A 17,517-nucleotide genomic window follows, 5' to 3' on the forward strand; every position below is an offset into this window, starting at 1 on the left:
GTCAAAATTCGGATAAATTCGGATAAGAGCACAATACTATGAATACATAGAACAGATATGACGGTACAAGTCAACCCGGCCCTAAGTCAACCCGGCCTCAACTGAATCCGGTCCCAATTTAGTCAATCCGGCTAAAACAATAGAGTAAGCACGGATGTAATATAAATCCGTGGAGTAAGTCCTAAAATATTTCCAAAGTTCGTTATAAAAAAAATATTTCATCATTTTTTCTCTTAAGTTACTAGTATAGTAATGGTACCAAATTAGACATCATAAATTAAAGCATTGTCATGTTTAGGAAAATATATTTTCGAATTTACATCAACTAAAGACATGAAATAGACCAAGTTTTTTTTCACAATTAATATTTCTTTGTTTATTGATTGCTCTTACTTATTTGTTCATCACGTTTGAACAAATGCATACGTTCACACACATAATTATTGATGTTTATATAATCATTTATTATCACTTTTATGTATGAATGCCTTAACTGGTGTTAAGTTACCGGCAAATTATAGCCTAATGTTTTCAATAACTTTATTATACGGTACAAGTCAACCCGGCCCCAAGTCAACCCGGCCCCAAGTCAGCCCGGCCCCAAATTGGTCAACCCGGCCCCAAACCAATATTATTTCTGGTCAACCCGGCCCCATTTTTTTATTATTTATTTTGCTTTAAAATATAAACACTTATCAAGAAATAAAATAAAATTAACAACAAAAACAACGGTGATATCTTTTATTATTTATTTTATATAAAAACTAACAATATTAACAAACAAGCAACACATGCATAGTTTATTGTTTTTACCGTCGCGAAAATAAGTTGACGTCTGTCTTCAACATTAACCTTTCTACGATAGAAGTATTAAGAAAAAACTTAACTTTTTTAATGACATATCATGGAAAAGAAACCGTAATGTGTTCAAATCATTACTTTATGTTATTGTATGTTAAAAAAAATGACAAAAGCACACTAAAATGTTTCCATTAACAGTTTTTAAGTAAGATTAATTATAGAGATGCTACCATCTATCACAGGAATCGCAGGTCACTGCCTCCTGTCTGTCACGCACAATATATCCACAATGTCACGCTAAATATATCCACAATCAATACAGTTATCAGTCATAATGACATAAAGTGATAAAACACTAAACACTATCAATTTTTAAAACATTTAGTAATATTCCAATACTTTTTACACAGTAAATATTCTTTGAAAATAAGTTTATGAAAAACGAAACAAATATTAATTATACTGATGAACGTATTCAATAAAAACACTTTTATGCCAGTTCATGTTTTTTTTACTATTGTTCTATAGTTAATATAATAAAGTAATAATAAATCATTTTTATTCCATCATACAACAAAATGACCTGAATAGTTTTCTTTGAAAATATATATTTTGGGGCCGGGATGACCGATTTTGGGGCCGCATTGACCAATTTTGGGGCCGCATTGACCAAATAAAAATATTGTGGGGCCGGATTGACCAATTTTGGGGCCGGGTTGACCAATTTTGAGGCCGGGTTGACTTGGGGCCGGGTTAACTTGGGGCCGGGTTGACTGTAATTCTTATTATATGGTTTATAATCTTCATTTGGTAAAGTTTTATTTATTTGTATATATGAAATTATCTAGACATTTTTGAAAATCTTTTTTTGAATGTGCGTAATAAATATATCATTTATAAACAAAGGGAAAATGAAAGAAGCAAAATATCGTCTAAAACATAATAATTCAATTTAATAAAATATTCTCTAAAAATAAATTTTTGGGCCGAATTGACCGATTTTAGGGCCGGGTTAACCGAATTTTGGGCCGGACTAACCGATTTTAGGCCGCATTGACCAAATAAAATGGGGGCGTCCGTGGCCGAGTGGTTAAGGTCGTTGACTTCAAACCACATGCCCCGCACCGCTGTGGGTTCGAATCCCGACAGTGACTTTGGATTTGTTCATGTGAGGAAGCTATCCAGCTAGCTTACGGAACGTCGGTGGTTCTACTCAGGTGCCCGTTCGTGCCTGAAATAATGCACGGAAGGGCACCTGAGGTCTTCCTCCACCAGTAAAGCTGGAATGTCGCGATATGACCTATACTGCGTCGATGTGACGTAAAACCCAAAACAATACAAAGACCAAATAAAAATAATGTGGGGCCGGATTGACCAATTTTGGGGCAGGGTTGACTAATTTTGGGGCCTGATTGACTTGAGGCCGGGTTAACATGGGGCCGGGTTGACTGTAATTCCAGATATGGTATTACGGTTTGACAAAAAATAAACATTTAGACTTGTGTAAATAATTAATTAAAGTAATAATTAAAACTTAAAAAACTGAATCATTCTATTTGATAATATCGTGTTCAAGTCATCTTATCTACGTAAGCACTCGTAAATGATTTTTTTATATAAAATTTGCATCTGAAAGCCCTGCCCCCTCCCACAAACCATTTTTTCTTCTTTATGGAAAGATTAGCATAAAACGCCCTTGCATTTGTTGGCGTTAAAAGTCTGTAATTTCCTGTGAAAATAAATAAACGTGAATTTTAAGTTGTGTAGTAACAAATGCATAAGAAGTCTCTATTCAATATGTACGGTCAACTAGAAATTAATACCACATCTAGCATTTTAAAATCTAAAATTTTCTTGAAAAATGTAGACACTTATCTTCTTTGTAAATGTGCATCTAAAATGCAAAAGTTGGCAACATTAAACACGCTGCTATCAGGAAGGGTCCAGATTATTTTAAACTTAAGCAAATTGCATAAGGTGCAAACTATTAAAGAACGCTACCAGACTGAGACAAAGAGATAATTATTTAAAAAGACATAGAACATATAGAAAGGATGCAGTTATCCGGCAAAAAGGTTTAAGCTGGGACTAGCTTGTAAGGACACAGGTAGGCCATAAAACAGGTGATTTCTTCTGGAAAAATGAATACTCGTGATGCTGTGTTCTTGACTATGGTATCAGGTAGTTTAGGTTTCTGGTGGGTGTCAGATGGTGATGGTCTGTAAATACAAGATATGAAAAAGGAAAGGCGGCGTTCAATGAACGCAAGGCCTATAAATTTTGGGCATTTATTTAGATAGACGCAATGATGGCATGCTTCATATTATTGAGGAAGTATCAGATCTGAGAGAAATTTTTAAAATGTTGGGATGCGAAATCCTTTAGTAATCTTGGGGAAATTCTGTCATGCGAGATGTTGAATTATACTTGTGCAGGTTCTAAGGAGCGTGCTAAGGAGCGTGTACGGTAGCTTGTTCTTTCCAATACCATGAACTGTCTCAACCAAAACCAAGTCTTGCAATATTTTCAATTTTGCACTTTCTTTTTTCATTTTTGCATTTTTTGGTCTGGAGTTCCTTCCCCTTATACTACTTTCCGCAGTAAATGTAGGCAGGGAACCAGACTATTTTTGGACAAGCAAAATATTTTGTGGCGTACACCCTCAAATACCAAATCCAAGGACGATAACTTGAATAATCAGTCCAAGGACGATAAGCGTTCAATGATTATGATCAAGCGAATAACATAAAATATGTCAAATTTATCATTTTTTAGAAAATCTGCATTACTATTATATGCGAATAAAGGTAAATTTGTCGTATGTGATTGTTATGATTGGTATAGGTTTAGATTTTCTGATTTATGTAAAATAATGTATTTTTTCACAGGTTTTCGCGACATTGAATTAAAAAATATTTATTAAATATCGTTATCAAATGAGTTTTGCGGTCAGTAGAAGTTACCTTCTTGAGCTGATGTATCATCTTTCTACATAAAAAATGTAGATGGTCACATTTCTGTAAAAATAACATCAACAGTAATCAAAGGTCAAAATAATTTTGGCTAGCCGTACGGGCCAGTACGGCAAGCCAAAAGTTCTAGCCTTACGTGAGTCATGTACGACTGGCCAGGACACACTGTATTGACTAGCCGTACAACACTTTTCAAAATTATATTGAAGTCGAAAATGCATATGTTATTTTGTGTCTTTTAACGACGATTTTAATCAAATCTCCGCATTTGTCCAAGTGTGTTCACTTTAATTAAATTAATAAAGATGCTCCGCAATTTTGCAATAAAAATGAATACTCGTGAACAAGCGTTGTATAATCTATCTTAATAAAAGTATCAAAGTTGCCCGTATAACGTCCTTGATTATCATGCTTATGATTTTTTGTTTTTTTTTGTATAAATGATGAATTGTTAAATCTGTTAATTAAGCACATGGATCAAATAAATAATGATTGGAGGGGAATAAATAAATAAATAAATAAAAAGAATATTAAAAAAAAAAAAACGGTGAAAAGGAAAAATAATTTAATAATGCAAACTTTCCTTAATGATGGATGATGGACAAACTTCTATACCGTTGGTAATTGACGCACGCAATTATCAGAGCCCAACAACAATTATTTTCGGCGTTTTTTTTTATTATTATTATTTAAAAATTAAACTTAATGAAACAAAAAAGGATTATTATAAAAAATTGTGTAAACTATTTCAATTGATGTTATTTATATAACTGCAACCAAACGCTATTTTTCTCTCGACGTCTTGAGATGACAAAGTACATTCTTTACAGTAGCCAACATGGCGATTAATCTCTTAAAAGTAAACATTCTTGAGTAAAATTCTCTCTTAAAGTCATAAAATAACATATATGCACTTTTGCCTTCCATATATTTTTGAAAAGTGCCGTACGGCTAGCCAATACAGTGTGTCCTGGCTAGTCGTACGTGACTCACGTACGGCTAGAACTTTTGGCTAGCCGTACGGGCCCGTACGGCTAGCCACTTCCTTATGAAAAAGGCAAAGCCTCAAAGCGAGCTCAATTTACTTTTACAGTGAAACAGAATAAAATAATCGTTCATTTTTATTTTACATTTTCCGTTTAAAACTGTCATTCGGTATACAATTAAGTGATTCTGCTTATTCTGGTTCCCTGTCCTATTATGGTTCCTATAAAAGTGTGCAGGAGACCAGTCTATGCATCCGTTTTCAATCAGAATTCCTCAGCTTTTGTCGTTATCTTGTAATTCGAAAAGTTTTGATGTGTCAGTTTCCAATAGTTTTGCAGTACTTCGGATGAAAGTTTTTAAAACCATCACTATCTAACAGGTACTTAAAAGTTACCGTAAAGTTGGCTTTGCGAGTAGGCCCTTCGTGCCAGCTCTTAGAGTTCGCTATTAAATATTACTCTAGTTTTTGGGTCAGCATCTCATTTAATGTCAAACCTGGGATATAATGTTACAAAACAGGCAACTGAAGATGGTAATGTAATGATTTGCTCCACTGACGATGCATCCCTAACAACTTGCCCCACTTTGCTGTGTGTGTGTAGTCTATGCTTAATGAGGGTCCATCCACTCGTAAGGCTTTCGCTGTCAAGTACTGACCATGGACAAAAAAATTGTCCCCAGTCATGCCCTTAAAGAGTTATTTAATTTTGAAGCACAAAGTGGTGATGATTTACTTCCATGCAATTTCCACAGTATGAGTATATTAGCCAAAGATATGAATTTTGAGCCAAAAGTAGGTCACTATACTGTGGTCAATGAGAACCTAAATGTACAGTAACCTGAGACAATAATGAAAGGAGGTAGCCCTTAAAAGGGCTGTTGGTGTCAGCAAAACGTCTGCAGTTCAGACCATAAACCAGTAAGCTTGGGGCTCACATACCCTAGCACACCACCCTTGTTGACTCAGAGCCTACTTTGTAGGGCCACTCCCCTCGGCATTAGTCAGGAAATCGGCAGCTGGTCTGCAGTACGAGTTCTGATCTTTTGCACCATCCCAAGTCTTCAAATCTTCTGCTGATGCCCTGTGCCTTCTCAGCGATGAGCACGCTCCAAGGGTCTGACAAGTGAAGGTTTTCTGCTGAAACTGCAGTGATGTCATATTCTGTTGGAAAAAGTTCTACTGAAGCCAAAAAGGGCCATAAATTTACATACCACGGTATCATAGTGTTCTCCATTTAAACTCCCATTCAAAACAAGGCTAACTAACCTAATTGAAATCATTGAGTTATTGTATGAATAACTGTCAAAATGCGACACAATAAAAAAAGAAAATAGTTCTTTTTATTTGTACATTTTGCCGGAAATAATAAGAACAATGGTACCATAGGGGACCATCCTATATATAACATTTTTAATTCATTTGGATTGAAAAATATTTATGGTTACCGTCTGGATATTTGTGCATTTATTTGGTATACTTTTTAACGATGATTTAGAGATAAAATAAGAAAATTATCAATTTAACAGAACTAACAATTACCAATGTAAATAGTATGTTTTTATTTAACTTTCAGAGTTATAAATAAGTGATAATTGTTTAGTTTTTACATGATTATCAGCAAATGCAAATAATACAGTGAAGTCAAAGGCCAGGACCACAAAGAGGGCTTTGGCTTGCCCGGCTATATAGTTATATACTATACTGTATATTTAAAAGGAAATCAAATAAAAAAACAATTAAAAAATATATAGATTTCTATATATCTATAATTTTCAGTGTCATTTCTAATTGGCCTAGCCATTTTTAATGTAACTCAATGATAATCAACAAGGTAACCCTGTATTAGTGTAATATATTATAACATTTGCAACTTTTCAGCTTAAGAATAATTGTTGAGGTATTTAAATTGAAAACGGAAAGCGGTGCATGAAACACAAAATGACACCTTTAAAAAGGAAAAATTTAAATAAATAAAAAACAATTTTTTTTTATCTGACTTCCCGTTTATAGGCCATGCCTATGTTCATATTGTATATCTAACTTTAACTCTTTTTTGTAGGAAAAAGATTAAAAACATGATGCCTATTGATTATTGTAGTGGGCGAATCCGCAACGAAATGGGGCGAATTGTTATCAGTTTTAATATTGATAACCTAACAGTTAAAATGATCAATTTCTGTCCTTAAAGTTAGATACAGAGAACATTTTATTTCACAAATATACCAAAATAAAACATTCAATCTTATCATTACTTACTTTTGATAACCTACATAAATAGGGATTTTTATGTTAACTTGTTGTAATATACTATTTTTATGTTAACTTGTTGTAATATACTATTTTCATGTTAACTTGTTGTAATATACATTTCAGATGCAGTATTTTGTCTGTCATGTCGTGCTAAATCAATTATGTCACATTCAAATGCTGTAATGCATGTAATGTTAGAAAAACACAGAGTTTCCTTACTTAACAAAGACCGCGAACCTACAGACCTCACAGAACCAATTAAGAATTATAGAAACTCAGATGTGGCCATGGTCAATGAATACAGGGAAAAGTTTCCTGAATTTTTACCTAATCCAGACTGGAAGTATCGAGATCGTTTGGGGGAGAAGTTGGAAAGACTGGAGATGTATAGAAGAAGAAAGAATATAGACATTCCAGAGTTTTATGTTGGTATGTATATACTTGTATTGACTAAAGATAAATAATACATTTACTGACAGCTTTGGGGGGGGGGGGGGGCATATTTCCAACTTACTACAGGCAGATGCTATTTACATATAAATAGAACAACATGGTTATAGTAAAGTTAGTTAAATACATGTAGGATATTTTCACCCTATCACCAGGGGGCCGAAATAAGGCCCAATTCCCAATCCAAAATAGTTTCTTATTTCCCAATTTTAAATTAAAATTCCCAACAGTAGCTTAAAATATCAAACTGTTTCAACTTTTGAGAAACATTGAACTGTTTTGACTTGTTTCTTTTTTTGTTTTTGTTTTTTTTGTTGTTTTTTTTTTTAAATTTTTAAGATATTATTTATACATACATTTGTATGTTTAATAAACTAAAATGTGATGTATAAGGTAAATTATAAAATTTCCAAAGCCAAGAATGTTGATTTTCATATTTAGTAGAAATATTGACCAATATTATTGAATAGAAAGTATATGACAATCAGGTTCCTGTCTATATAATCCAAATTCATCATCTGATTACTTAGAAAATGTTACTTTTGTACAAAAATGTAAATATACATATTAGATTGTTAGAAAATGTATCATTGTATGTATATAATAAAACTGTCCACCCACTTAACTCACAAGGGATAGCATCACATACAGGGGTCACTGGTTCAATCCTCAGGTGAAGAGTAATTTCTCTATTACCATTGATCTTGAACACTAAGTCTAACTGTCACATCTGGTTAAAAATAATGCAGGAATAGTAGTCGGTCATTTACAGAGAAATTGGTTAATTATCCAGGAAAGTTTATTGGGTAGATTGACTGTCGAGATATTACAAAAATTGTGTTAAAAATGTAATCCAGCTATAGATAGTTGGATAAAAATTCAACTACATGTATCAAGATGAAGAAAAAAATCTAGAAGTAAAAAATGCAGCACTCAGAGGTCTGACTTTTAGACATTGAATGTTAAATGAAATAGGTACTGGAAAAGTTAAAGCTTCAAAAGTTGTAAGGAACCTGAAAGAATAGAATTTATAAATTTGATGTAACACCATGTTATAAACATCCACACTAATTCTACAGTCTACTAAAGTTTGTCATAATGACTTATTGATGTGTAACATATTACATAATCTAATAGACAAGTATTGGCACATTATATTATTGAATGTTTTTTGTTTATAGGTAGTATAATGGCAGTTACAGTGTCGGACAAGTATGCTCCTGGGAAAAGCAATCGATTTGTAGGAATATGTATACACAGAGAGGGGCATGGACTTAAACATACGTTCATTTTGCGGAATGTCATAGATAATCAAGGTATTGATGCTTTCACTAAATTCCTTTTTCTGGAGCCTCTGTTCTTGAGTGGTGATATATCCTGACAAACTCTAATTTAATCTTTTATAGAACACAAAAAAAGGAAAATTTAGAGTTGCATAGTGAATTATCTGAAACTTTGCAATATAAAAGAAAATGATGGTTGAAACAACTTGATGAAAAACAATTGGGGTGTCACCATCCTACTTCTGTCTATTTAGAATATGGCACTACTTCCGAAAATGTCTTTAATTTGATGGCGTTACAAATTCTGAAAATATATGAAAAAATAAAAACTTAGTGAGACAATATGAAGCTTTTGTGATATACATCATTCATATTTGTGAATACTTTCTTTGTTAAAGTCTTTAAAAATCCTTGACATTTTGTATTATTATTATTTTAATATCTGGGTTAACTAAGCAATGACATAAGTTTATTACAATAATGTAAGACAAACTTTCTTGTCTTGTTTATCTAGTAACTTTTGGTTATTCAGTAATTTTTGGTTGTGGGACTTTTGTTATATCACAATTTTCATCGAGGGGTGACTGCTATGATATGTGTAAGGCAATGCTTTTTTTCAGGTGTAGAGATCATGTATGAAATGTATAATCCACTGCTACAAAGTATTGAGGTTTTATGTTTGGAGAAAAGACTGGATAAAGAACTGTTTTATCTACGAGACTGTCCACTAGAATACAGTTATTTCCCTCAAGATTTTGAACAGCAGATGATACACGAGGGTATGGACGTTCCTGTTAATAACATCAAGGTAAGTGCTATATTATGTTGCTGGAAGTGAGCATTGTAATGTTTGGTACTTTATTTGGATAATAGTCCACAATAGTTCAATGGCATCTAAGTCATGATATAAACAACTATAAAACAAAGTGTGTCTTGACTGTTTAATTTACTAATTCCAATTGTGCTGGAGCTGCATACATTTAGGTGGGAATACATGTTACAGAGAATCATGGGAAATACAGACTTGCTATAGCGATAACATAAATAAATTATCAGTACATAATTCTACAAGCATTATCAACATTTATCATCAATATATTGATTTTGTAAATCTTTTGCAACAAGTTTTTTAAGCTTAACTATTGTAAAGTGCTAGAGTAAGCTATTTTATTGTACATATCTAGGCTTCTGTATCACTTTTGTTCAGATTTTTATTAATTTATTGACTTGAATATTTGATACATACATGTATGTACTTCTGAGGCCCGTATTGAAGGTCGGGTAACCAAATGCCTTAGCCTAATTAAATTAAGTTGTCACTTACTTAAGTTTAATATGTACCTTGTTTGGTAATCTACCCAAGTCTATATTGTTTGATTTTATCAACCTTACAGTTATGAATACATTATAGCACTCATTTAAATATTTGATCCGAAATGAATTATTTATTTACATGAATTAATAATTATAAGGAATATTAAGGAATATATAATTTATAATGTTTTGAAAAGTCAAACTATGTTAAAGCTGACCTCGGCTTTTCTAAAGATTAAATGTGTTATTTTTTAGATAAATCTTTTCATATAATTGGTAAAGTTTAACAAATTTTTAGCTTGACTATACAAAGTATATGGAGAGCTGTCCTACTGGAGTCGGCGTCTGCGTCCAGATTTCAGATAAAAGTTTTGGTGCAGTAAAATATTTTTCACTATAACTTTTTCAATTCTTAAGGTATCAACTTCAAACTTCAAATCTATTTCCTTATCATCAACCACATCTTATATAACAAGGGTCATAACTCTAGCTCCAATATTTTCAGATATATCTCCCCTTGAACTTAGAATTTTCCTTAAAAAATACAATTTTTTACTGTTACTTCTTCATTTCATTTGGGCTCAACTTCATACTTTAAATATATGTTCCTTATCATTACCACATGTTATATGGCAAGGTTCATAACTCTAGCACCAATATTGCAAGAATTATCTCCCTGTAAACTTAGATTTTTTTACTTGAAAATTGTTATTTTTTAGCGCGACTATTCGATAAGAATAAGTAGAGCTATTGTAGTCACCCGAGCGTCGGCGTTGGTGTCCGCGTCGGCGTAACCACTTATGTTAAAGTTTTTGTAATAGTTCAAATATTTTCAAAGTCCATTGACATATGGCTTTGAAACTTGGCACACTTGTTCACCATCATGACCCCAACCTGTAGACAGGAGAAGGTAACTATATCAAGCATTTTGACAGAATTATGCCCCTTTTTCGACTTAGAATTTACGTTAAAGTTTTTGTAATAGTTCAAATATTTTAAAAAGTCCATTGACATATGGCTTTGAAACTTGGCACACTTGTTCACCATCATGACCCAACCTGTAGACAGGAGGAGGTAACTGTATCAAGCATTTTGACAGAATTATGCCCCTTTTTCGACTTAGAATTACGTTAAAGTTTTTGTAATAGTTCAAATATTTTCAAAAGTCCATTGACATATGGCTTTGAAACTTTGCACACTTGTTCACCATCATGACCCCAACCCTGTAGACAGGAGGAGGTAACTCTATCAAGCATTTTGACAGAATTATGCCCCTTTTTCAACTTAGAAATTTACGTTAAAGTTTTTGTAATAGTTCAAATATTTTCAAAGTCCATTGACATATGGCTTTGAAACTTGGCACACTTGTTCACCATCATGACCCCAACCTGTAGACAGGAGGAAGTAACTGTATCAAGCATTTTGACAGAATTATGCCCCTTTTTCGACTTAGAATTTACGTTAAAGTTTTTGTAATAGTTCAAATATTTTCAAAGTCCATTGACATATGGCTTTGAAACTTTGAACACTTGTTCACCATCATGACCCCAACCTGTAAACAGGAGGAGGTAACTGTATCAAGCATTTTGACAGAATTATGCTCCTTTTTCGACTTAGAATTTACGTTAAAGTTTTTGTAATAGTTCAAATATTTTCAAAGTCCATTGACATATGGCTTTGAAACTTTGCACACTTGTTCACCATCATTACCCCAACCTGTAAACAGGAGGAGGTAATTGTATCAAGCATTTTTTCTTACTATCAAGCACTAAGAATAGTCGAGCGTTGCTGTCCTACCGACAGCTCTTGTTACTATAACTTCTTTAGTTTTAAATGTATCTTCCTCAAACTTCAAATACTTATTCCTTATCATCAATTACATCTTATGTGACAAGGTTTTTAACTCTTGAAGCGATATTTTCAGATTTATCTCCTTTAGAACTTAGGATATTTTAAAAAATATTATAACTTCTTTACTTTTTAGCTCGACTATTCGATAAGAATAAGTAGAGCTATTGCAGTCACCCGAGCGTCGGCGTCGGCGTCGGCGTAACCACTTATGTTAAAGTTTTTGTAATAGTTCAAATATTTTCAAAGTCCATTGACATATGGCTTTGAAACTTTGCACACTTGTTCACCATCATGACCCCAACCTGTAGACAGGAGGAGGTAACTCTATCAAGCATTTTGACAGAATTATGCCCCTTTTTCAACTTAGAATTTACGTTAAAGTTTTTGTAATAGTTCAAATATTTTCAAAGTCCATTGACATTTGGCTTTGATACTTTGCACACTTGTTCACCATCATGACCCCAACCTGTAGACAGGAGGAGGTAACTCTATCAAGTATTTTGACAGAATTATGCCCCTTTTTCGACTTAGAATTTACGTTAAAGTTTTTGTAATAGTTCAAATATTTTCAAAGTCCATTGACATATGGCTTTGAAACTTTGCACACTTGTTCACCATCATGACCCCAACCTGTAGACAGGAGGAGGTAACTCTATCAAGCATTTTGACAGAATTATACCCCTTTTTCGACTTAGAATTTACGTTAAAGTTTTTGTAATACTTCAAATATTTTCAAAGTCCATAGACATATGGCTTTGAAACTTTGCACACTTGTTCAACATCATGACCCCAACCTGTAGACAGCAGGAGGTAACTCTATTAAGCATTTTGACAGAATTATGCCCCTTTTTCGACTTAGAATTTACGTTAAAGTTTTTGTAATAGTTCAAATATTTTCAAAGTCCATTGACATATGGCTTTGAAACTTTGCACACTTGTTCACCATCATGACCCCAACCTGTAAACAGGAGGAGGTAACTGTATCAGGCATTTTTTTTACTATCAAGCACTAAGAATAGTCGAGCATGCTGTCCTACCGACAGCTCTTGTTAAGGTATCCACTTCAACTTTCAAATATATATTTCTTATCATTACACACATGTATGGTAAGGTTCATAACTCTAGCATGACTATTTTCAGAATTATTCCCTTGAACTCGGAATTTATGTTAACAAATGTTATTTTTTTACTAAAACTTAATACATATAATAATTATGATTATATATAATTATACATAATTGATTTTTATGCCCCCGGGCATATAGTAATTGAACCGTCCGTCTGTCCATACGAGGTTAACCTAGAATGGCAAGTTGGATTTTTCTTAAGTTTTACCTGTACCAATTAATGGCTTCATAATTTACACACTTACTAATCCATACAAAATATAAGATCTGGGCAAGTTACATAACTATGGCTTCCATTTGCACCAATTTATGGCCCTTTTTAGCACTTAGAAAATGAAAAATGGTTAACCTAAACCGGCAAGTTGGAAATATCTTATGTTCTATCTGAACTAATTTCTTAATTATTTTCACACTTACTTATCAATACAATGTACATGATATTGACAAGTTATATAAATGTGCCATCCATTATATCACTGTCCGTCTGTCTGATGGTGTAACTAAATTAGGTTTAGTTGTGACCACTCACTGTTGGTCTTTTTGATGAAGTAACTAGATTAAGTTTAGTTGTAACTAGATTAAGTTTAGTTGTAACTAGAATAAGTTTAGTTGTGACCACTCAGATTAAGTTTAGAGTCTATGTGAAGGTAAACACACAACAGAGTCATTCAATACAATAAATGGCCATAGCCCTGTATTCCACTAGTCTCTAAGTCAGATATCGTCTAATGTCGTCCATCAACACTTTAATATCTTGTTGGAAAACATAGAACTTATCAGATAGGGTCACTTTCATTTGGAAGTCAGCTTTGTTGCATCTTTCTGTCAGATTTTGACATAATTCAAGAAATTTGATGAGTAGATGACACTTTGTGTCCAGACTGCTCAAATACATTGTAAGTTTTGATTTGTTAAAAAACATTAAAACATCCTTATATGTGATAAGGGTTGTGTTTCCCTATATGTATATTAAGAAAACTTACTGTCCTGTAATACAAACTTTTTATAGCCTACTTGTTTAATGTATTGACTTATTAGAACCATTTGTAATATTATTTTTTTTATTATTTGAGATAGATAACTGAGAAATCATTATAATATTTATAGGTAACGCTTGGTCCCCGGCCTTGGACACAGAGGTGGTGGCGTATGGATCTGAAAGGAGTTCATAAAGTTGATCCCTATAGATCAGAAAAGGCAAGAATAAAAGGTAAAAAGAAAGACGAACATCCACAGTTAAAGAAGGTGTGGGAAAAAGATGATATCATGAAACATTACCGTGAATCTATAAATTATGTTGAATCAGCAGAAATTTATAAAGAGATGCAAAAAGAAAGTAAAGACTGGAAAAGGAAAAGTTAATTAGTGAAACAAGGAGACTAAATTAATAAAGTTTGTCTTGATCATAAATGGTATTGATTTGTTTATATCCCCCAAGGTAAAGTCTAAACATAAAATAATCTAGCTATATGCAAATTATCTGCATACTTGCTCCATGTAGACAATACTGCATGCTGTATTCCAAATTATATTCACTTTATGTTAGCATTCAGGTAAAATGGATAGTAATTATGTCTCCCCCACCTCGGGGGGAGACATATTGTTTTTGCCCTGTCCGTCCGTCAGTCCGTCCGTCCGTCAGTCCGTCCGTCCATTCTTCGTTTCCGGACGATAACTAGAGTTCCTTTTGACCTACAGCTCTCAAACTTCATAGGATGAATGGTCTTATTGAGCAGATGATCCCTATTGTTTTTGGGGTCAGTAGTTCAAAGGTCAAGGTCACAGTGACCGTTGGTCAATTTCTCGTTTCCGGATGATAACTAGAGTTCCTTTTGACCTACAGCCCTCAAACTTCATAGGATGATTGGTCTTATAGAGCTGATGATCCCTATTGTTTTTGGGGTCAGTAGGTCAAAGGTCAAGGTCACACTGACCGTTGGTCAATTTCTCGTTTCCGGATGATAACTAGAGTTCCTTTTAGACCTACAGACCTCAAACTTCATAGGATGATTGGTCTTATTGAGCAGATGATCCCTATTGTTTTTGGGGTCAGTAGTTCAAAGGTCAAGTCACAGTGACCGTTGGTCAATTTCTCGTTTCCGGATGATAAACTAGAGTTCCTTTTGACCTACAGCCCTCAAACTTCATAGGATGATTGGTCTTATAGAGCAGATGATCCCTATTGTTTTTTTGGGGTCAGTAGGTCAAAGGTCAAGGTCACAGTGACCGTTGGTCAATTTCTCATTTCCGGATGATAACTAGAGTTCCTTTTGACCTACAACCCTCAAAACTTCATAGGATGATTGGTCTTATTAATCAAAAATGATCCCTATTGTTTTAATGGTCAGTAGGTCAAAGGTCAAGGTCACAGCGACCGTTGGTTAATTTCTCCTTTCCGGATGATAACTAGAGTTCCTTTAAGACCTACAACCCTCAAACTTCATAGGATGATTGGTCTTATTGAGCAGATGATCCCCTCTTGTTTATGGGTCAGTAGGTCAAAGGTTTTAAGGTCACAGTGACCATTGGTCATTTTTCTCATTTCCGGATGATAACTAGAGTTCTTATCAGTGAGGACATTTAACTATTATTGATATATCAGTGATATATCAGTTGTCTGGTTTATATACTCTGTTCTTTTTTTGATCTTTCCACCCTTATGCGGGTCATTTCTTCCCCGCTGCGCGTTCAATGCTACATTGGTCACAGCAAGGTGTATTACACGCATTGTTTTTGTTTGCTGATGATAACTACAAATTCCTACTAGCGAGTGAGTTTTCATGCAATATGTAAGTATATAGTATATCACTTTCTATTCTTGTTAACTATTACTAATAGTATACATACATGCATGGCACCATTCAGACTATGTACATATTTATATTTGGTATTGCGTTACAACTTTCAAGTATCATTCAAAATCCTTCAAAGGTTGAAGAGTTATGGGAGCAGACACAATTTCCTTTAATTTCGTTTGTGAAACTATATATGATATGACATTCAAGTGTCAAGTAGACCTTGGACCTTGGAACCAGCCATACGAAACATGTACTCTACACGTTCTCTGGATGTGGTGAATTTTTGTTTCAAGTATCTACCAGAGAGGCTTCATTGTGAAAACGAGTGGAGTCATCCCAACACACTACAGTTATCATGATTTTACATACATTGTAATTTGAGTTGTCTTTCAATAGTGTAAAAAAAATCTGACAATATGAACGTTTGTTTCAAGTATCATCAAAATCCTTTAAAGGTTTGAAGAGTTATGGAGCAGACACAATTTTCCTTTAATTTCATTTGTGAAACTATATATGATATGACCATCAAGTGCAATTTCGTTTTGACGCCCGCCTGCCATACGCTGATTGAATAACCAGGATTTTTCAAAATTGAATACCTGGTTAAAAACAAACAGTTTAGGAAGCATCTTCTCATACAACCTTAACAATAGAAAACCATCCATAGACAGCCTTCATTGAAGTGACTACCGGGTATTTACATTATCTTATCTCCATTTCCATTCCTGTTTCCATTCACAGTTATTCTCAGCAGTGGGGGAGACATGCGCTTTTTTACAAAAGCATCCTCTAGTTATGATTTTGTTTTTCACTGTTTTTGTAAGATGTACAACAAATACTGCATACTTGTTCCAAGTACATAATGCTGCATACATTCTCAATGTTCATAATGCTGCATAATTGATCCAGGTACATCATGCTGCATACTTGCTCCTGGTACATAATGCTGCATAATTGATCCAGGTACATAATGCTGCATACTTGCTCCTGGTACATAAAGCTGAATACTTGCTCCTGGTACATAATGCTGCATACTTGCTCCTGGTACATAATGCTGCATACTTGCTCCTGGTACATAATGCTGCATACCTGCTCCTGGTACATATTGCTTGCAACTTGCTCCTGGTTCATAATGCTGCATACTTGCTCCTGGTACATAATGCTGCATATTTGCACTCCTGGTACATAATGCTTCATACTTGCTCCTGGTATATAAGGTTGCATACTTGCTCCAGGTACATAACTGCTGCATACTTACTCCTGGTACATAAATGTTGCATACTTGGTCCAGGTACATAATGCTGCATTCTTATTCCTGGTACATAATGTTTCAAACTTGCTCCAGGTACATAATGCTGCATACTTGCTCCTGGTACATAAACCTGAAATACCTTGCTCCTGGTACATAATGCTGCATACTTGCTCCAGGTACATAATGCTGCTTACTTGCTCCTGGTACATAATGCTGCATTCTTATTCCTGGTACATATTGTTGCCATACTTGCTCCTGGTACATAATGCTGCATACTGCTCCAGGTTCATAAATGCTGCATACTTGCTCCTGGTACATAATGCTGCATACTTGCTCCTGGTACAATAATGCTGCATAATTGCTCCTGGTACATAATGCTGCATAATTACTCCTGCGTACATAATGCTGCATACTTGCCTCCAGGTTAAATA

General features: G+C 34.0%; 1 protein-coding gene across 1 annotated transcript; it reads left to right on the plus strand.

Moving 5' to 3' along the window:
- The first annotated feature begins 3,463 nt into the window (after positions 1–3,463).
- On the plus strand, positions 3,464–14,446 carry LOC132758086 (large ribosomal subunit protein bL19m-like). The gene is made up of 5 exons (XM_060749599.1): positions 3,464–3,608; positions 7,135–7,440; positions 8,643–8,777; positions 9,365–9,552; positions 14,144–14,446. Exons 1-5 carry the CDS (start codon positions 3,554–3,556, stop codon positions 14,396–14,398), a joined length of 939 nt encoding a protein of 312 aa, XP_060605582.1. The 5' UTR covers positions 3,464–3,553; the 3' UTR covers positions 14,399–14,446.
- The last annotated feature ends 3,071 nt before the right edge of the window (positions 14,447–17,517 follow it).

This window comes from Ruditapes philippinarum, unplaced genomic scaffold (assembly GCF_026571515.1).
Source record: "Ruditapes philippinarum isolate M1 unplaced genomic scaffold, ASM2657151v2 ctg1077_1_1_1_1, whole genome shotgun sequence".
NCBI lineage: Eukaryota > Metazoa > Mollusca > Bivalvia > Venerida > Veneridae > Ruditapes > Ruditapes philippinarum.

Excerpts from the sequence above, each read along its gene's own strand:
- LOC132758086 (XM_060749599.1), top strand. The coding sequence starts at position 3,554 with ATGTCAAATTTATCATTTTTTAGAAAATCTGCATTACTATTATATGCG. Across the intron at positions 3,609-7,134 it reads ACTATTATATGCGAATAAAG|ATGCAGTATTTTGTCTGTCA; the intron begins GTAAATTTGTCG and ends TATACATTTCAG. Across the intron at positions 8,778-9,364 it reads GAATGTCATAGATAATCAAG|GTGTAGAGATCATGTATGAA; the intron begins GTATTGATGCTT and ends GCTTTTTTTCAG.